We start from the raw sequence: 21,580 nt of genomic DNA on the forward strand, positions 1-21,580 counted from the left end.
TTTGGTAAAGAATTAATGATCACACTGCAAAGTTTTTATTTGCCCTTCCTCTGTTCAATCAGCAGTAAAGCGTATATACTACAAAATTTCTCCCGCCTTGCTTGTTTCTTCCTCACTTGTTTATGATTCATTGGTAAGGCATCACACAAATTGTATATTACATTCCCTGTAGTATTCCGTGCATTGCTTGCAACCAGAGTTCACTGACCATCCTCTGCACAATCACATTCATAGAAAACTACACAAGAATGCCTGCCTGTTAAAACACTCACATGCCCCTCCTTAATTTTCTGAAAATAAACCACAAGTCTATAAAAGAAAGATGGCATATCCTGTTGCTGCATTTCTTTCTGTTCTTTAAAGAGAGAGGAACACATGCTCCAAAAAGAGGAAAAACTAGGTCTGAGTCTATCTCAAGCTACTCTGTCATTGCTTTGTTGGAATGAATTCTAACCCTGACAGAACAAGAATCCTACACGTAACTCTGTCCTATACACTGATGAACCTGTTCAGTGAATAACTGAACAGCATCAGTAGGATTATAATTATTAGAATAAGGCACACACAAAAAAAAAATCTTATTTAAAAAGTTTTCTAGCACTCAAACTATTACCCAAACCTATGTTTTATGAATCTAAGTTTTATAAAGAAAATTGGCAAATTAATGAATGAATTCATGTGTTTTCCACCCAATGGAGAATTTAAGATGACACTTAAGGACACCTGCATCTTTGTTAATAATGCCTATTCCATGAAAAAAGCACACAACTTGCTAACTTGCATGCCAATGTGATGGCAGTCATTAAAACTGTATCAACAAATATACCAGGGAAAATACACAAATACACAATATAATCAATAGATAAATAGCGAAGTGGAATTCCCCTGAGTTAAGAAAGAGGATCCATCAGCCACATAAGGGCCAAATGTAGCACTCCATTGCATGTACAGATACCAACTAGAAGTCTTGGATTCTTTAATCACATTACAAACTGATGTTCTATCTTTGGGCATGTGGCTTTGCACTGAAGATGCTCTGAGGGCAGGTAACAGTAAAAAAAAAAATATCCATAATAGAATATTCAATCACACACTAAATAGTTGTGATCCTATTTAAATTTTATAAACCCTAAATTCAAGATTTCTGGTAAATTTCATTCTGAGATTATCAGGAGCTACTATATCTTTGTCTTTTTAAGATGTTGAGGTTTATTCAAGTCTGATAAGCTTCAGTTCCATACTGGGAAGTAAGCTTTTAAAAACTGCCCTTCCTACAGTGTTGTAATAATTTATTCAAAACTACTGACAAAAATCTGTAAAACTCCTCAGAAAGAAGACCCAAGTACCAAAGTTCCTTTTGAAAAGAAATCAGCATCATGACTCAGTATTTTCCCATATTACCTCTCTAATTTTTCCCTGCATTAGATTAATGACAGGATCCACTTTCCAGTAAAGAAGCTCTGAAGGGCTGCATGAGCACTTTAACGAAGCCTGTTATAAGACACATCTCTCATCCAGGGTGCACTATGTTTTGCATATGTGGAAAAAGAGAGTCATGTATTTATGAATATATGCACTTGTTGTATATCTTTAAAACTTAGAGCTACCTTAATAAACAAAGGTTGAGATCTGACCAGAATTCTTTCCAAAACAGCATGTTGACAGAATAATAAAAATAAAACTAAGTAATTATTGCACTATACTTTTTCCCCACCACCTAACTGCCTGTGCACTAACCTTCCTCTGCAGATGATCTGTCACTGACCTATGCAAATGACATCCAAAGGCAGTGACATGCAAATATAAAACAACAGAAATTACCGTTACATACTTGGAATTTTACACACAGCCAGTCTTAGAAATCTCATATGTAAGAAAATTACTGTGTACACAGAAATTTTTTTGCAAAAATAAGGTTTTTCTTTCTAGGACTAATGCCATAGTGAACTAAATACTGGTTTGCTGCTTTACCTGTGTGCTTGGTTCTTAAGGTTTAATGCTCCCGTCTGATGCAGCTCTTCAAGCTGTTTTCTATTTCCAAAATACAGGGCAAGGTCTGTGGCGATGATGGCTTTCCGGATGATCTCAAGTACTTGCTCATATTCGCTGGAGCTCAGATTGGAGAAGACATTGTGCCCTTCCAGCTATGAAAAAGTAAAAAACCAATAAAAAGCACAAGCTCTAATTCTGAGATGATTTCAGTCTTTACTTCACCAGACAGGTTACAACGGTTTTACAGCCCAATGACAATTTTTGTTGCAAATTCAATGTTGACAGCCTGAAATTCCCATTTTTATATTTCTTTTTTAAATACTGTCATGAAACCTATGACTAAGCCATTGATTTGGTTTTGGGACTGCTCCTTCTGAAGCCTAAAAGTATTAATAGAGAAAAATGTTAGCTTTTTCTTCTCTGATTTATAAGCACTACAGACACAGCACTTCCAGACAGTATTACCTTGGGAACTTGTGATTCAATCCTGACCCAGAGTACTGCATTGCCAAGCTGGTAAGCTGAGTGTCTGATTCACTCTGAAGTACAATTTTGATACTGCATAACACATAATATGGATAAGGAAATATCCAAGTTAAAGTACTAAAATAATTTTGTTTTCCTAGTGTTCCAAATGAAATATGCCTGAAATTGCTGCATTTACTGATACAATTTTTTCTACAGAAATAAAGTTAATTACAGTATTTTAATGTATATGAACGTTTAGTGGCATGAGCTGCTTTGTTCAACCATGAGTTGACTGACTCATAAACTACAGACAATGGTTTCCACTATGGAGGCTCTGGCAACATGCCACTGTCATCACTTTTCAATTTCCACTATGTATTTTTGAGCATTTAACTGACAATATCCATGTACTGTGATCACTCATGAAGCTATATCACATTTTGAAAAGTCAACACTATTTGCTGTCTCTAAGATTTGGAAAACAAGTTGTCAAAAGTCTTCCTACTATTGAGAGGAAACAGGGAAAAATAAGAAAGAATGATCCAGCCATGTCAAGGTGTGCACATTCACAAATAGAAAATATTATTAAAATATATCAATTGCAGATGTGTTTTGACATTTAATTGGCATTTGGGCTGAAACTCATAAAAAGTTTCCCTGACTTTTGTCAAGCATTTACAAAATTTATTCAAAATAAATCCTCCATGATACAAATAGGCTTGGTTTCTCTCACCATCCGGAACGTAAACATCATTTTCCAACATTTTTACTTGGACAAGTAGATTTATTGTGAATAATGAATAGAAAATACAATCCGTCTATGTCTCAATGCTGCTTTGACAGACTCCTAAGTCATAGAACATGATATTTTTAAAAGTTCAGAACAATTTAACCCATCATCAACACTTTGGGAGCAGGAAATGACTACTACTAGTTTTCATGACTTGGGGTGTTGGGGACCCTTTCCTCCCAACCTTGCTGCCTACTCCATGAGAACAGGCTATTTGTCCTAATATTTAAATTATTCTAGATTCTATTCTTTAGGCTTTAGAACCTGCACTATCAGAAAGACCACTGTGACAGCTTCTGTTCATACTACTAGAAAATAACTGATTCTGTTAAGTACTGACAGAAGCGGCCATTTCTGAGCATGTCACTTAGGCTTTTGAGTAGTACATACAAAGTACAGGTCCTAAGATTTTATTCTTTCCCTGCTGAGCTAAAGCTAGTGAATAGAATCCTCTTATTCGTAAGTATGGTGTACACTAGAAGTGCAGGTGGATGGGCAAAGCAGCTATAAAGTTTCAAACAGTGAAAAGTACTGCAGGCTACTAACATAAAATTAAAACTCATTGAGATAAACCCTAAAGGGTTTGGTGGGTTGGTTGGCTTTTTTTCGTAACAGTTCAGGAATTCAGAAAGGCTTTTTGATTCAAACGAAAACCAGCAAGTCCAGAAGGCTGCTCTAATCTGCCTTTGCTGCTAATCACCACCCATGGGCACTTGGGTAGCCAGTGCCTGAATCCACTCTACAGCCCTGACCACCTATCTCCCTTTCCTCAGTCACACTGACAGCCAAGGCTGGGAGGTAGCAGAGAAGCAAAAGGGTTCCCTCCCTTCTTGGCAAATGGGACTTTCACCAGTTACAACATTTCTGCAGGAAAAACAAAAAATGGTTTTTGAAGAATGACTGAAGTCTGTTTCACGTAGCCATAGTGGGACAGAGAAGTGTTAATGACTGAGGAACTTGCTCGCTGTGCACAAACTCACATGAAGAATAAATACTAAAAATCTAACACCATACCACCACTGAAGGATTCAATTACACCCTCCTACATGGAGGAGCATTCAGAGAAGCATTCAGCTTCCATTCTCTGATGAAATGTATATGACACCTAAAACCATAATCACAAGATGTGCTTCTGAATAGAATATAGAGTATGCATTTTTCCTAAAAGATGATTAGGTATTTAAGAAAATAAATATCTTCCCCCTGAAAGATCAGAAAGAAAGAAAAGTTAACAATGAATTAGTAGCACAGTAGCATGGTAAGGCTGTGCGTTGAGCGTGTGCATGGTAAACTAAAACCAGCCAGCACAAGCATGTTATGGACTGGCAGTGGTTTCATAGGTGAGAGTTCTCACTCTTCTAATTGAGCATGAAAAAATTTTCACTGATGAGAAAATACCTGTGTGTCAGTAGCACACTTGGATTTCCCAAAATATGTCTGCATGCTTTCTTGTAGTTTTCTATTCATTAAACATACAGACACATTACCTCGTATTAGGAACTCTCTTTCACAGAATATTACCTTACTTAGGGTTTTTTTTTATTTCAAATTGCTGAAAACAAAAACCACATGATAACATAATGAAACAAGTTTAAACTTTTCACGCATGCAAAATTAACATTTCCTCCTTCATGCCACACATTTAATGTTCACAAAATTTATTACAGCAGGTTTTCAAGCTGCTCATGCAAACTTTTGCCAGTACCTGAGTTTTTATTCTGAATTTCAGGATGGTTGAAGACTTTGTTGAAGCACATTATGCTAGAAATACCTAAGTAAGTGAGAAACTGATTTTTCTTTTTCAAAGTTCCTATTCCGTATGGTCATAGCAAAAACCCTCATTGACCCAGAAGCTAAAAGCTCCAAAGGAAGGCCATAAGCAAAGACCTTCAAATACACAATATTTTTTATAACATCAAGATTTTGGGAAAGCTATGTTTCGCACTATTATTAAACGCTTGCGTTGCTACTTGTGGAACTGGCTTGCTGTAATAAATCTTCCGCTCTTCTAAATGAGCACTACAATCCAGAAATTAAATTAAACATGCTTCAGAAAATCTACTGGGTAATGATGTGACTCTTATTTCCACCACTGGACTCTACTGCACAGAAGATACAATATCAATAATCCTACCTGCAGGATGGACACAGTCTGCGAGAAGTGATGCTGTTCCATTGTTGACGTGGAATAGAGAGCAGCTAAGGGGTGATCAAATTTCTGAAGATAGCTGTTGCTGTAACCTCTGTGATCCAGGTCATGACACAGGCATGCAACTAAAAGACCTTTCCGCTACAAAAAAATTGATATAAACATGAAAAGTAAGATGTATTTCCTGCCCCTAGATGTCACTCTCTTCCCAAAATACTGTAAAAGTTGCACTACGCTTACACTGCCTTCAAAAAGCACATGGAGAAACATCCTTAAAATTGCGAGAAACACAAAAGTGACGTGCCGAACTAAAATTCTCAGTCCAATTGTAATTCAAACCTTTTATATATTATGAATTTAAAAAACATTGTTGCACAATCACGTACTATTGGAGTGATTCTACTTCAGGAAGGAATCTGAGTTTTAAACAGATAGTCTGGTCATCCACTGAATCCTTACCATGTTTATTAAAAAAATAAAAAGCGCAGGTATTGCAGGAGAGGAAGTACACAACATGTATGACCTCCTCGTCAAGGCAGCTGCACCAAAGTGCAATGCTAGACCTGCTTCTGCAACACTCCTTGAAGACACTGACCAAGTCTCCTAGGTGAAACTTTTCCTAGGAAGTCACTAATGTGAGCCACAGAAACGCTGGACAACAGCAATTGCAAACAAAGTACAACAGTCACTGATTTTTTTAATTTATTTAACTCTTAATATCCTGAAGAAATAGAGTCCCTGAAAGCTCTCTTTCAACACACAAAATACATGAACATTTGCAAAAGTTTTTCACGCAGCAGGTGTGTTTTGAAAACACATTTATTAATGTTTGTGAAGCAGTCACTGTCGGCATGGGGTATCACAAAAATGTCTTTATAGACTTAACATCTATGCCTTAGAGTTGGTTCTGATTAGCATTCAGTAAACAATGATAAGGCTATAAAATGACTACTGATTAATCACCTATTAACTGAGCAACATCCAACCTGTATACTGTACTAAGAGGCACTGTGGAAAAACAGCAAACAATGATGTAACTAAAGATTTTATCACAAATATACAATATGCAGAATTAAGGTTGTAGCAACCTTAACTGTATTCCTGATTTTGAGACCTTTGTTTTTATTTCAAATCCTTCACTTTTATTTTTAATTATGCCTTTTCAATATTGCATCTTGTGAAGTGCATTTTTAAAAAGCACATAATAAAACAGATGAAGCAGCAGCACACACCCACACAGATCCTCAGCAGAAGTGGAACCCTTAGGAACATAACACACACCTATATTACTTGAAGTTGAGCTGTAACAGCTGTAGGAAGCTGGTATCCCCTTTTCACTACTATCAGGAGGGGCAAGACATGTAACCAATAGACTTGATAAACCATCTCTGACAGCAAAAGAATGATGAGTCTCAGAATCCTTTGTGCTACATGTTAGATCTAGTGGGCATAAGCTTTTCTGTCCTTCCCCCACAAGTTTAATTCTCCTGTTGCATCCTTTACAACCCGTGTTTTTTCCAGTCTTACAATTCTCATCAGTCTGTTCCTTGTACCAGATGGTTCTCTTTGTCTAGCTCGTCCCAGTTGCCACGTCCCAGGAAGTCATTCTTGTCTCAATCCTTCAGAATTATACAATGCCTAATCCCAGTGCTCTTGACCCTGTACCCATGTCCCTGCTTGGATCCCAACTCTTTGACCACTGCCAACTGCTGGATCTATTTGTCTCCAGATCGGAGTCCCCTTTACACTGTTTCATACTTCCCATCTCTAAGTCTATCAAGGCTCATGTCATCATCCCTCATCTGAGACCAGCCCATCCTAGTTCCCCAAACTTTCCTTCAGCAGTTTCCTGTATTCTTGTTGGATTCATCTCCAGTCTCAAGAGAGGAGACCGCTAGAAAAAGCTGGAACATAGATTGGGATGAGGCATTCAAACAGGTGAAGGATGGCTTGAGTTTGTCAGGGAAAAAGGACTGTTCCCATCTCTCTTAACAGCTGCCTCTTTTGCTCTCCCTGTCTTTCTTACTCTGTGTCTCCAGAAAGATGGGGCTTACTACTTGGTTACTACTGAACATTATCAGAGCTTTAAATAATCCCTGAGGCTGCAATCCACAGATTTTTGTTGTTAAAGGAATACTGATTTTTTCAAACTTGCATAGCTTTGCAAACTTTCACCATGTGCCTGGCAAATGCAGCTTTCCTATTTCAGTGTCAATTTTCAAGTCCCTGCTTTACAGCAGAAAAAAATAGACCTTTTCAAATGAAAGATCACCAAATTTTATTTTACTCCTATACACTGAACAAAAACTTGATTTCTCCTAGCATATTTCTTTAAAAGAGCCAAACAATTTTGGCTGAAATTTCCCCAAATGAATCAGTTTGAGGAAGTCATGGAGCTTGGAAAATTACAGCCCAGACAGCTAGTATTTGGCAAAGTTATACACAACTGAAAACAGGTTCTCCCAGTCAGAAGTTTCAGGTAGTATTAATAGTAGACAGCACTCCCAGTTGCACCTACCATAATTCAGAAATAAAACAAGTGACAGTTCTTCATAGTGTATATTAACATTTAACCATTCTAAGCCTTCCATTTTATAATTTTTCCAGTTAGTGATCTATTCGAAGTATTTTTTTTCCTGATTTTTTTTAAACACTATACGTTTATGTTTAAAATATGTACACGCATGCTAAGGAAGACTTTTGTACAATAAAAGTTAATCAGTGAATTAGCACATTTGGACAACCGTTTTCCTTCCATCCTTTCTATTCTTCTCCTTTACTCGCGTATGTCAACCATCTCTGCAACCCTTCTCCTCCTATTCAGGATCTCCCAGACCTCACAGGGTTCAAGATCCAGGGTGTTTCCCTCTCCTCAATACAGATCTGACGGTTAAATAACTAAAATAAAGACTGTGGTTGTATGTGGGCAGGGAGAACCTCAAAATGTGGACATGGACTTATAGCAAATCTGCTACTGCTTCTTCAGTGGACAGACCTGAAAAACGTGAAGGAAACACTAGGATTAGGAATCTGAATAATTCTCCTTCCTCAAGCTTTCTACTCACACCCGTTCCTCTGCAGGGACCTTTATATACACTCTGCCCAAGCTGACAGCAAAACTCTAGCATAGTAAATGTACTTCTACGATGGCGGATACCTCTGATGAGGTCAAGTAACTGATGCAATCATCTCACCTACCTCCAGATCAGTGAAAAGCCCCTGGTTGTTCTGAAGTATGGCATACATGCAATGTGCAACAGTAACTGCATGCTTCCAGTTGTGGTAGGGCACACGGCGATAATTCTTCTTTACAGACATAGTAAATCGGCATAACTTTTCAAGTTCAAAGCTAGAAAGATATTAATTTGGTCAGAGACAAGAAATAAGAACGGGAAAAATAACCAACAGAGGAGAAAAGATGCTCTTTGATTTACTCTTCTTGCTAGGATTGACTCTCATTGCAGATGACTCATTGATTACAAGAGTCATTCAAGTTTTGGCAAGGACAGAGAAGCGTGGATACCAGACAATGCTCTTACAGTTTAATCTGTAAAGTTCTGGAACATAAGTCAAGCTATCCAGCTCAGGCAACACAATTGCATAACCTGCCCTGCTCCCAGAAGTGTGATTTCTTTAAATCGTTATCTATTCAACCTGCCTAATAGTGAAACTCTGCATCTAATGGACAATTTGAAAACATCATTTGTGATCAAAATAGAAAATTAGGGTTTTTAAGCAAATGACACAGAAGAAATAATCCTGTTTATATTAAAAATTCAGTCAAATGCCGAATGTGTAAATTGTTTTGAATAGAAGTTGAGATGCTCCATATTGACATCGTGAAAAGAAGAAGATTTGGTTTTTCCAAGACTTTAAGATTTTTTTCCAGTTTGGCCAGATGAACAGAAATTCACATTTCACTGTTTTGTCATTTTTCACCAAACAATATTTTGTTAAGTAATTGCTGGTCAACCATGACAATGCCCCAAATCTATAGCATTTATGGGATTATGTCTTAAAGATTTTTTATTTTTATTTTTGCTATTAATATAGACAAGCAAAATGAATTTATGATCAAGAGTATTTTCACTAAGGTAATAAAAAAAAGCAGTGATAAAGTAATTGTTTTGTTTGGCTTATGTGCTCATCAAAAACACCTCTGAGAGAGTTCATATTCTGTAGTACCAGAGCTCTGCACAATCTTTAATAGACTTTATCTACCAATGTTCCTTTGAAAGGAAAGCTGAATACTTTTTGTTTACAGATGGGGAAATTCAGGCACAGATTAGATATCAAGTAAAATTTTCTAAAGTACCTAATCCAAGCTGCCCGGAGTGAAAAGGGAATATTACACTTAAGACCAGAACTGAACTGAAGATGCCAGAGTCCCAAGTCACTGAGTTTTTCCCTCACAAACAGATCAGTTTTTCCTTTATTCTCACTTTTTCCCCCTGTTACTGTGGTTTGACCTTTTTTAAGTTCCATGTTTTGATAATTTCTTGGGTATCTCAAGGAAGTGGTATTAATATTCTAGTTTTGCAGTACATGTGGGCTGAGGAAGAAAAGCTGAATGTCTCTGACCTATACGTAAAAATGTAAACACATGTACTATATGGAGCCAGTTAGACAGAAAAACGTATTTCTATGGTTGTGTGCTGAGCAAGGTAATTATTCTTCTTAGCCTTAGTCTGACATTAGTAAAAACAGAGGCATATTGTCTTTCAAAAAAGCTTTAGGCTTTCTTTTTTAATTCTAGATAGTTAAGTCAGACAGCTCTAGAACAATTGTTAGAACTACTGTTTAAAATAGTACATCATAATTCAGAATATTACAGCAGTCACTTACATCTACATCCAGTATCAACTCAATAGTTACTACAGGATACTACAGTTGTAGCCAAAGGGACAACCATCATCAATGATACCTCAATGTAGAATACCATTACTTCCTCCACTGCTGTATTTTGTATACTTGATTAAAGCAGTAAAAGATCATTTCTTCATGAGAACAAAGAAAATGTAGCGCATATAATAGATTTTTCTCCAAAATCATCCCTGGACAGGACAGTTATACATTACATAGGTGTATACTTAAAGGCATAACCTTACTCTTCAATATATTAAAAACCAAATTTTAGTCTAAAATAGATGTACTTGTTTCAGAGGGTTGAGAAGTTTTGTTCTTTCAGAAATTAAATACAAGTCCAGTCCCAACAGCCTCCTTTTCAGATATTGTCCTCAGTTTTGTTTCTTTAACTTTATATGTGAAAGCTGAGACTCATTTGAAAAATGTCAAATAGATACCAATTCTTTCCCATCAAAGTTACACCTTGAAAGAAAGAGACAGGGAGACACAGACGGCAAAGAACAGAACTTAGCTGAAAATCCACAGCCATTCAGTCAGGAATGGAAACAACCTAACTACACTGAGCAGTAGAGAACTGTATTTAGAACAGTCACCCACTTTGCAGTATTGAAGAAGACATGAGAAAGACCCTCAGGTTTGACTATATGCTTTGAGGGCATGGAGATTCATCCAGTTAGTAAGATGAAACAGCCACCAGCAAATGTTTCCCAAATGTTGCTCCTTTTTGCAGGGAGATACTTCCCCTTTCAATTGCCCATCTGTAGATTTTTTCCATAATTTGGAGCAGCTCCTTTCTTTCAGCAATGGGACATACTTAGCCAAGAGACTACTGATCTTAGTAATGATAATGGACACTGAGAGAAAGGACAATAAATGAAACATTTCATTTGAAAATAATTCATTTCTATAATTAATGCACAATGATGCCGATAACTGATTTATTTAGCAAGATAAGATCTAACCTTGGATTATTTTAACCATATACTACATTAATTTCAGCAACTATACATTTGAAAAATCAATATTCAAGGACCTTCTCTCCTTTGTGGCAAGAGTGCCTTTAATATCTTCACCATCTTCTGTCTGAAAAGCAATCGCATCTCAGAACCAAACAATACTTCTACATATTGGAAGGACAACTGTTTGGATGACATCATGAGTTCTTTTACCTGGCTGTTCCCAAATTTTATTAACTGAAGACCAAGAAGCTGGGACAAGAAACCTAGCCTGCTTATTATAGCCCTGTACAGACCAGACAGTAAATAAACTCTGAAGAAAAGACCACCTTGAATTCGAAAATAATGATCTCAAAATTTCCTAAAAAATAAACACATAAATAACAGAATTAAAGCAATAAATCATGTACTTCATACCAGGCTGTCCCACAGGACTGGTGAACCATGTAGACAAAAATGGCAGGCCAGACATCCTCATACGGACTGATATCAAAGTGGTATCTAAGAAGAAAGTTTCAGCTTAGTAAGGACAAATACCTTTTCACTCTTACTAAAAGCAAGTGAAAACAACTAGGTAACGTATATCCGACAGCATTCACTTGTTTCTGAATATACACAGAAAACTGACTTTACAGGTTATATTTTCCAGCAATGTAAGTTAATATATTTCTGCTAAGATCAATGGAACTATGCTCATAGAATCATAGAATCATTTAGGTTGGAAAAGACCCTTAAGATCATTGAGTCCAACCGTTAGCCTTTGGTTAGCCTTTGGCTTTTTTAATTAATAGAAACAGAAATCTTTATTTAAGAATCCATTGCTTAAGTAACATACGAAAATCTTTGTTCTACAGGGATGATGAGAGCTTTACAGACACTCCTAAAATATTCCAGACTTTCCTCCCAGGAACTGTAAAGATGGTGTCTGTAATAATATATTTACTAGGTTTTTTTTCCAATAATTTCTGTCACGAATTCGGTGAGACTCGCTCTAATTTTGATAGAGGAAAAAATCAACTTTTACTGGCTAATAGAAATTAAGCCCAAACTTCAAAAATCAAACACTTCATACTGCATTTTTTATGTTTCAATAGCTGAGGACTTCTCCTGTCTCCCAATATCAACATTTAGGCCTAATATTAGGGACCCGCTCAGCAGAACTGTTTCTCCTTCGATTATTAATTACCTGCTGTGCTGCAAGTCTTCTATTTACTTTCCATTGAACCCAGCTAAATGCTTGCACGTACATGGCATACTGAAGAGCACAGCAGGTACAAGAGAGCTGAAGGTAGCTGAATTGCTTGGAAAATGGTTAAATTTATTCAGATTGCTCGAACTAAAGGCTGTTAATATAATTTAGAATGAAACCTGTCATCTTTGCAAGTAAAAGTCATTTTTGCTGAGGAGGTAGGTTATATAATACCATCTAACAAAGCACAAGAAATTGTATTGCAAAGAGTAAGCTTCTATTAGGGTGTAATCCTGCAAGCTGGTAATACTCTGGTGTTCAAGCAAATCACTTCAGCATATGATGAACTTTAACTGTAAGCAGTCCCTGTTAAGCATACGCTTGCAGGCTTTGCTCGCTCACAGCTACAATGCTCAGCACCTGACAGGAGTGAGTGAGCTCTGGAGATTAGGTTTACAAAGACAACTTAGATTTTGTGACTCAATATCAGAGAGTTCTGATTTTAGGCACCTGGTCACTACGGTAGAATTTGTTGTCCTGGGCCAGAAACAGTGAATAAAGCATGAGATGACTCCCAGTGTTAGCGTTGAGTGGGGACTGACTGATAAAATACAGATAGAAGTACATCTTCAGCACACGGCAGATCCTTGAGAGCTGAAAGTAACTGAGTTATTTCAGAGAAGGCTTAAGAGGCTGGATGGGAAGTCCTCCTGCAAATTTAGGCCACAACTCTAAACTCTAGCACCTGAGATTAATAACCCTGAATTATCTTCAGAAGTTTGGAGATCTGTATCCATTTTCCCCTCCTTCAAGAAGCACAAGCAGATGCACAAAACACACACACCAAAAAAAACCCCTCAAAACCCAACCAAACCCCAATCCCCCTCACCTGCCAAACCCAAACCCAAAAAACACACAACCCAGAAAATCCCAGGAACAAGCTGAATCTTTTATTCTAAAACATACACAAGGGGATGAGATCATGCATTTGATCTTAACTACTGATGTTCCAGCTCAGCCTCCTCTCTGTCTTAGAGCTGTTGGTAACTTGGGACTATCAGAAAGAAAGCTCATCTCTACAATCCTTACATACAAACTCATGCTTAAAGCAACTACTGTAGCTACCCATGCCTGAGGAAAATGCTACCATTCTGAGTAGGTATTATTTTACATCTTTGATAGATCAATTTTGTTCACAGGTCATTAAGTATAACTAAGTATAAGAAAGCCAGAGATAAACCTCTATGGTTTTGGGATAGTTCAATAATAAAAGTGCTTCCTACAAAACCTTCCACTACACCTAGGAAAAAAAATATCATATTTTTCACAGACTGGTACAAGATACAACTGTTGCTATATGAGAAAAATACTTACAGTTCAATTTCTTTATAAATATGTGGAGGCAGTGTACAGTGCATCAGGTTTTGCCACTCTTCTGCTGTACAAACACTGTGGTAGGATAGCTTCTCCATCGTTACACGGTAAATACACTCTGAATGGCGAATTCTGTGGTACATCTGAAAAAGGGAAGTCATTCATTAATGTGAAATTTTAATAAAGGAAAAAATATTTTTTTCCTGTATTCAACCCCTTATTCTTAAAATAACATCTGCAAAAACATTAGTGCTTTTGACTGCTCAACTTCACACATTACAAAAGCGACAGATTATATGAGATTCAGTACTTCTGGAAAACTGGGCCTTCTATCGCATCATTCTGCATCTACTCACTGGGGTAAACATCTAAGGCTCGGCTGATTTTTCACTGCGTCTGAGCTCTCCCAAGAAAAAGAATCAAAGTTCAGGAGTTACAAACAGAGCTCATTCCCTTGCAATATGATAACAGAAAGAAAACTGATAACAGGGCACAATTCATATTTTGTGCCACTGCATGAATTCCGCTATTAATTGGTACAAATAACTGCTACCTACGCACAGTAAAAAGTACACGAGATGTTTATCATACCTACATGACTATGTAATATCTGTGAAAAATAAGTACAGTCAATTATTGAGAGGTTCAGACAGCTATTGGAGACATGGCATGGTTTGTAAACAAGTGAGGGCACAACAATTTTGCTGGTAAAGATAATCCTCTGGAGCAGTATGCCCTGAATGGTAACATTCACCATCTAAAAAGAGTAAACTCGCACACAACTGACAGATTGCATAGTCCCAAGTTTCATTTATATTCAGGCCTTTCTACTTGCCTTGAGTCATGTGGAACAAGTTTAAGTAACTGTTAGTAAAATTTGTTGCCCCAGTCTACCAACAGCATGATATTGGTAAAATGGCTTAATGTAAATCACCAGGCTTAACTGGCATTGCATTGTATCTTAATTCCCATGAATATGATACATTTCTTCTACATTGCATTTTTATTGCATTTATTGCATTTTTATACTTATATAGTAATGATCATTAAATTGCTTATGCTTCCTACAGGAACAGTGGTTTTTGTGATGATAAAGGGTTTGAAAACAAAAATAGCTATCCACTCTTATCTAGAACCATGCATAATTATGAGTATATAGCACAGCATATAAATGTATAAATCGATATCTTTGAAAATTAAGCATATGGAATCGAGAGAATAGATAACATCTGCATCCCCCAGTTATATTTGTAAAACACGTGATCTGAATTTATAAAAGTAAATAAGAATCATACTTTCTAATGGAAAAGAGAAGACAGATATCATTCACATTTCAGACCTTGCTCTCTCAGCTTAGCTATGCGAAATTGATGTATCGAGAGTACAATTATTTCAGAAAGCATCAAATAAATCCCTATCATCCTCTTAAAATACAATTATTCAGCAAAGAATTCAATGATTCCTGTTTCCTTGTTAATTCAACGAAACAGACTTATGAATCACTTTAATTATCTGGAACATCAAAATCCTTAAGTAGGATTCTAAGTCTTCCCATTAAAACCAACAGCTTACAAAACTGTAAATAAAACTTACATTAGCACAGTGTAAGGCTAAAGCACAAAAGACTGCAAACATTTTAAAGTTGTTCTCATCAGTTTTAGAGAAGGCACTTCCACTTATTTTGTTCACCATCTGCACAACGCCTATTACACTTCCTCGGCTTACAATAGGCATGCACAGGATATTTCTGGTTGTGTAGCCTGTGTAGAGGTCTACTTCTCTGGAGAGCCAGAAAAGAGAAATGAAAAAAAGAAAAGAGTTAATATTATTAATTAATATCTATTCCTTGATTCTCAGAAATGTTGATGTACAACATACTAAATAGTTTTAAAGTAGATATAATTAGTACCTGCAAGAAGTTCACCTCCAAAGCTCTCAAATATTTCCATCTACTGTGTCATATTTAGAAATAACTTTTTAACCCTTTAACCTCCATTTGCAAGATAAATAATTAATACTTCTTCAAATGTACAGTCAGCTTATTCATGAAATTAAGGAATACATTCAGGTACTTAGGCATGCTATTTGTTAGTGAACTTTTTTTTTCTCCTCTGAAACTAATCAGATTGCAGGGAGGCTAATAAAGAAAATCAGCAACAGTCTACCTAACCGGGCAGAGTTCCATAACAGAAAAAATAACTAAATTTTTCTCTATTATATTTATATTTGATAAAAAGAATACTTTTTATTTGTATCTTAAAAATATCTCCTATGGCTAAAGCATTTAAATAGATATCTATAGATCCTCATCAGAGGATCACAGCTCCATGAATGCATCCTAATATGAAATTTAAGTAGTAAATTTAAGTAAAAGGTTTGGTGAGCTATCTTCCCCTCCCACGAATAACAGCCTACCTGTTAAAGCGTGGATCTGCATAGGCATCAGGAATGTTAAGGACTTCTCCTGTTCTTGCCACTTGACCAGCTATTCCCTTTTCTATAGAAAATCTGCAGAAAATAAAAATGTGTGTTAGACACAACACGAGCTACCTGGAAAAACATTTTTCCAGTGGAGTCTGTCTTGGGCACGGTAATGGATATTTGTTCCCAACCAGCGTCATTTTGATGCTTTCAGGAGAAAAATCTTACAAGACAACAACTAGTAGTAAATAATAAAATAAAAAAGCACATACTAATAGATACTTTCTGAAAATATTTTATATAACTACACAGTTTAATACAAAAGATGCCATAATATGACCATTTTAGTGACAAAAATTCAAAGTCTTCAATAACCCTGGGGGTATGCCTAATAAACATGAAATTTGTACAGAACCTGAGACTTGTGTTTACTTTTACAAGCTATTGATTTTATCACCACTTTTACATATTCATTGTTTCTTTAGACACATCATAGGCAATATGGAGCTTGTTTCTTCAAGGGGGGCAGGTGGATTTGGTAAAATAAACTGGAAAAAGACCAGTGGAAATTTCAAAGCTAAACATTATATGCGTTTGCCATGTACACTTCAGAATAACTAGCTTGTTCCATCTCATGACATGCAAACAATGCCATAGTACTAACTGTATCCCTTAATCACCACAAGAAAGTTAAACACAACAAATATATTCTGGAGTTGAACCAGAAACATCTACAAGTCTGTCTTGTGAGGAAATAATTTTCAATTCTTTGACATAAAACAGTTATGACATACAAGCACAAAAAATTTGTGGAGAAAAATAAGTAGAAAGAATCACATGTGGAACACTTTCAAATCTAAATGTACTCGGGTAGCATCCTGCCCCTCCTGAAGTTAGTGACAAAGCTGACGGGATTTCACCCTGCACACCTGATTTTAAGTTATTTTCTTCTGCTGCTTCTTATGATATGCACCTCACACCAACTTAAGGCTCCTTCCTGATGACTGACTGACTCAGTGTCACTTTCTTACAGATATTTAAGTTGTACTTCTCTTTCAGCATACAGCACCTGTGAAATGGCTCACACCCTTCCACTCAGAGTCAACATTTCAATAATTTTCATACAGAAAAGACAGAAAGATATAAGCAAGAAAAACAATTATCAAGAAGGAGTATGAAAGTGTTTGTTAAAGCAGGCCACCTTCTTTAATTTACACCACCTCCTTGCTTGTCAGTATGTAAATTGCACCAATTTTGACTCCTTCCACTCTCACTCGCACAATGTAGTAAGTGGGAGTAAGTTTGTCTAAAGGAGTCTAAGTGAAGACATGAATCACATCTCATATAGGCCCAGAACTTTAAAAGTATAAGGAAGAAATGAAAAAAATTCTGAGAAAATCTGTGCTGAGTATTTTACCAAAATTTTAGTGCAAGATATGTAGTCATACATTACTTTCTTTTTAAGAAGCTGCAGGTTTAAAATCTGTGTGTCTTTGAAAATCTCAATCTGTATCTATTAAGGATTCATAATTTTTTAAAAGTGAAAAATGTTATATTTACTTTGTTGTTTTGCCTCTTTCATTAAAAAGATGTGCATATGTGTAAAAATTATGTACTTGTGACACAAAGCAGAAATACACATCAATTCTAGGCAGAGAATCCTATGTATTCATTACAAGCCCATATATATTTTCCAATTCACCACTTCAAGCATACTTCAGAATTACAATTATTTAAAAGTTTGAAAATACTCTAAATTCACATGAGAAAAAGTAAAACTAAATTACTGGACTTGAAATCTTCAAAACCAATGCCCAGTCCATACTAGATTCTACATATGCCTAATCCATCCATAAGAAGTACAAATTGTGATTTCCTTGCTTTGGATGTGCTTGAATCGCACAAATTTCAATTCCTCTTGGGAACCCTCTTGGGAAAAAAAGTCCCACACTGGCAGACTATGGATTAGGTGCACCTTTACCTGCACCTTTACCTACCTCAGAACACCACTGTTTTTTTCCCAACATGATTTCCAAAAGGACCGCCTCCGGAAGACGGCATTTCCAGGAGTGACGTTATAGCTTCAGAGACGTTGTTTCGATGGCACTGCAATGTCATTCCCAGAAGTACTACCTTCTGGAGGCGGGTCCTGGTGGGAATGATATCACAGTATGACAAGTATTGTCAGGGTACCTGCAGATAGGCACAGAGACTGGGTAATAAAATGCCTGCACATCCGTAGTTGTAATGAAACTGCGTTCTTCTGGTAGCTACTCTTACCTTATTTCTTTGGTCTTCTTGAAGACAGGTTTCCCATCATTTTCTTCTCCAATATCAAAAAGGTCTGAATACAGCTCCTTATTTTTGTGGTCAACCTGGAAGAGTGCACACCTATCTGCATTCACCAGGTTTTTTGCATATATCTATAGACAAAAAACAAAACTAGAGTTAACGGTCATGAGTTAGATTATCTTCAGTCATTTATCTGATAAAAACGTAAGTCCCTAGAAGATAAAAGTTTTGAGAAATTATTCAGTATGAAAACCTGTTTGAAGGAGCATCCACCTTCACAGCAATCTTTTAGGATACAATTCAAAATGAAAGTGTGTCTTTTATTCCATATTTTTTTGTAAATTAGAGTGTTCTTCTCTTTGAGAAATGCGGGAATATCTTCAGAGGCTTGAATGTTTGCTAAAAGAAAAAAGGCTTTCCTATTACACTGTTTTTCAAGTACAAGGCATGCTTTTCAAAATGGTACCTTTCCTCCCTCTATGTTTAGATATTATTCACCTTTATTTGATTTTAAATAGATAGGATATAGCAAGACCTAAGACCATTTTTGGCTTTTTGTCTTTACCTTCAATTAAAATATATTGGTATTGAATATCCAACAAAGACAGACATAACAGAGAGGCTAGTGTTTCTAAAAAAGCTAAATGTGCCTGTAATACATAACAATGAACAAATAGGGAAGATTAGAAGTGTCATTATGGATTGCCCTGTGCAGCGGTATAGGAAATGGCTGCACCCTCCTGATGCTAGGGACAGTTCTTGCACAAAAGCTGAGAATTAGTAGTTCTACATGAACTAACCAAAGCCCACAAGGTACCACCCATAGTCAAGGAAGTACCACAGTACAGCAATAGACTTGCATGGTCTCTATCATACTTTGAACTAGCTAGTTTTATCTTAGCACAACTAACTGCCAGCCAGCACTGTCTGTCAGAACAGAATCTTGTCGGGAACACAGCAGCTCTTTACTGAAATGTTTCTCAGACATATGATGGACTTTCTGAGAACAAGAGGAAAGAGTCAACCAAAGTCGAACAAGGATCACTGTGTTAACTTAAGATGCCGTATAGTCAGGCTCAAGAACCTGCTCCATCCAATTCAGATATGACTTCTATGTTTCTTATCTGCTCAGAAAGTATAGTAACTGTGTGGCAGAGCATGATCTGATGTGGACATCACTCAACTTTTAAAAATTGTGTATAATAGCTATCTAGTCATTCAGCCACAGAAAGAGGCTGACTACATCTTGGTGTGCAATGCATGCAGGTGGCATGTCTTAAGAATTCTCAAGACTTCCGTATGAATGAATTAACCATCCCCTTCTCTCTTGTCTTTCAAAAATGAAAACAAAAACCTAAAATATTTCATTTCATATTAGTGCAAATAGACAAATGTTAGATCTTGGCAGAAAAAACCCATGAGACAATAAACCATTACTTGGGAGACTCTAATCCCACGCCATACAAGTTGTGTAACGGGAACTGCACAGAAACCATCTAGACCAACTCTACAAAACTTGAAGGGCCCTCCTGTACCAACAGAACCTGTGGCTGGAAAGAATCTATTGCTTTCTACTCCATTTGCTCCATCAGAGCAGTAGAAAGTCAGGGAGACTGCCAGCTGAGAGGTAACTTTTGTGAAATATTTTCCAGTTAGAGCACTAAGAATTTTAAAGATCTCGACCACTCACACCATTTATTCCAAACAGAGTGAATATACACTGTGCCAAAAAGGACAAGGGGTCCAGTAAATGCTTCTCTACACCTATTCAGAAACTGTATCAGATTTCTTTATAAAATCAACAGCACAGTGTTGATCTTATACAATTAAACTCTTGTGTTCTAATGCACATGACTCAAGAATTTACCTTGGTCACGACTCATGCTTTTCAAAAATAACTGCTTAAACACTACTAATTGAGAGAAACAGTTAATGGGATGAGAAAGCCTTACTTCTCTAAAGCCCTAGCTCAAATCCAGGCCAGTGGTTGAAGGGGAATATCAGTACAAAAGGTATGCTTTGCATTGTCAATAGGGAGGCCAGAGACCACCTTTTGGGTAGGTTGCTTGCAACTACTCAAGCATATTAGTAAGAAAATTTCCAAGGCAACTTGAATTTCTGCTTCCCCTTCTTGCATCTATATTCAAAAACACCCTTATACCACTAACTTCACTGAGGGATTTTAATGAGAATAAAAATGAAAAGAATGCTAAAATCCCTGTACTTTTGTCTTTATTATTACAGGAACAAATCAAACTTTAAGTGCAATCACCAAGCAGTGAAGTAGTGAGGTGAAATTGAGTTCCACTCTTTTCTCACTGTGGAACACAGAATAAACCACATAATGATAAAGTCACACTCCCATAAAATGGCAATAAATGTGCAAGCAAGTAATTAATTGGCCCACGAAACAGCCAACTGCTACAGCTTACAAAGAAAGCTGAGTATGAAACATCTACACAGGTTAAAATGCAGAATCATGATGTAGCCAAGTGTTGGAAAAGAAGATGAAAGAGTAAGCCTATTTTACTGCCAATTGCATTTTCCACCAGACCTCTATTCATAGGGAAGAACAGGGAAGAATATCAATATTTGTTCTCAATGCCATATGTTATATTACACCAGTTCTTTTAAATGTTAAGCTATTTTTAAGCAGTTCATTTAAATTGGAAAAGTCAATGTTCAGAAATGTGTCCTATGTGCAGAATTCTTGACTGTGTACTAACCAGAATAAGACAAACACTGCAGAATATTTTCCATTACTAATTCAAGTTTCTAAATAAAACCACTTGTTTGCATTCTAAGTTTGTTGTCTTTGAATAGTCTAGCTAAGAATATTAACTTTGAAGATTGGAGCCAGTATCGGAGTACTGTTGGAGAGTAATTTTTTGAATACGAAAATTGAAACAATAGTATCACAGACCTGATTTAAGATTTACATTCAGGAAAAAGAACTGCAGTATGCAATGAATGTGCCTGAAGGTAAAAAGCATAATTCATATATCAAACACTCAAAATGTGATACGAACAACCAGTCCATATGTATCTGTCAACGCTATTCAAGAAATAATTCTGAATTCAAA

At 36.5% G+C, this 21,580-nt stretch overlaps 1 protein-coding gene across 3 annotated transcripts in view; it reads right to left on the minus strand.

Annotated features, from left to right (window-relative positions):
• Window positions 1–21,580, minus strand: part of PDE10A (phosphodiesterase 10A) — a 198,326-nt gene that overhangs the window by 18,138 nt on the left and 158,608 nt on the right. For 2 of the 3 annotated variants that reach the window (XM_072856233.1, XM_072856235.1), the window contains exons 11-18: window positions 18,486–18,628; window positions 16,200–16,292; window positions 15,378–15,564; window positions 13,785–13,927; window positions 11,639–11,722; window positions 8,598–8,748; window positions 5,385–5,540; window positions 1,972–2,144 (exon numbers count right to left, since the gene is read on the minus strand). In XM_072856233.1, the coding sequence (XP_072712334.1) occupies window positions 1,972–2,144; window positions 5,385–5,540; window positions 8,598–8,748; window positions 11,639–11,722; window positions 13,785–13,927; window positions 15,378–15,564; window positions 16,200–16,292; window positions 18,486–18,628 (1,130 nt within the window). Of the gene's footprint in view, window positions 1–1,971; window positions 2,145–5,383; window positions 5,541–8,597; window positions 8,749–11,638; window positions 11,723–13,784; window positions 13,928–15,377; window positions 15,565–16,199; window positions 16,293–18,485; window positions 18,629–21,580 lie in introns of all 3 variants that reach the window. The other variant, XM_072856234.1, reaches the window with a different exon arrangement.

Source organism: Ciconia boyciana, chromosome 3 (genome assembly GCF_034638445.1).
Source record: "Ciconia boyciana chromosome 3, ASM3463844v1, whole genome shotgun sequence".
In the NCBI taxonomy this organism is placed as follows: domain Eukaryota; kingdom Metazoa; phylum Chordata; class Aves; order Ciconiiformes; family Ciconiidae; genus Ciconia; species Ciconia boyciana.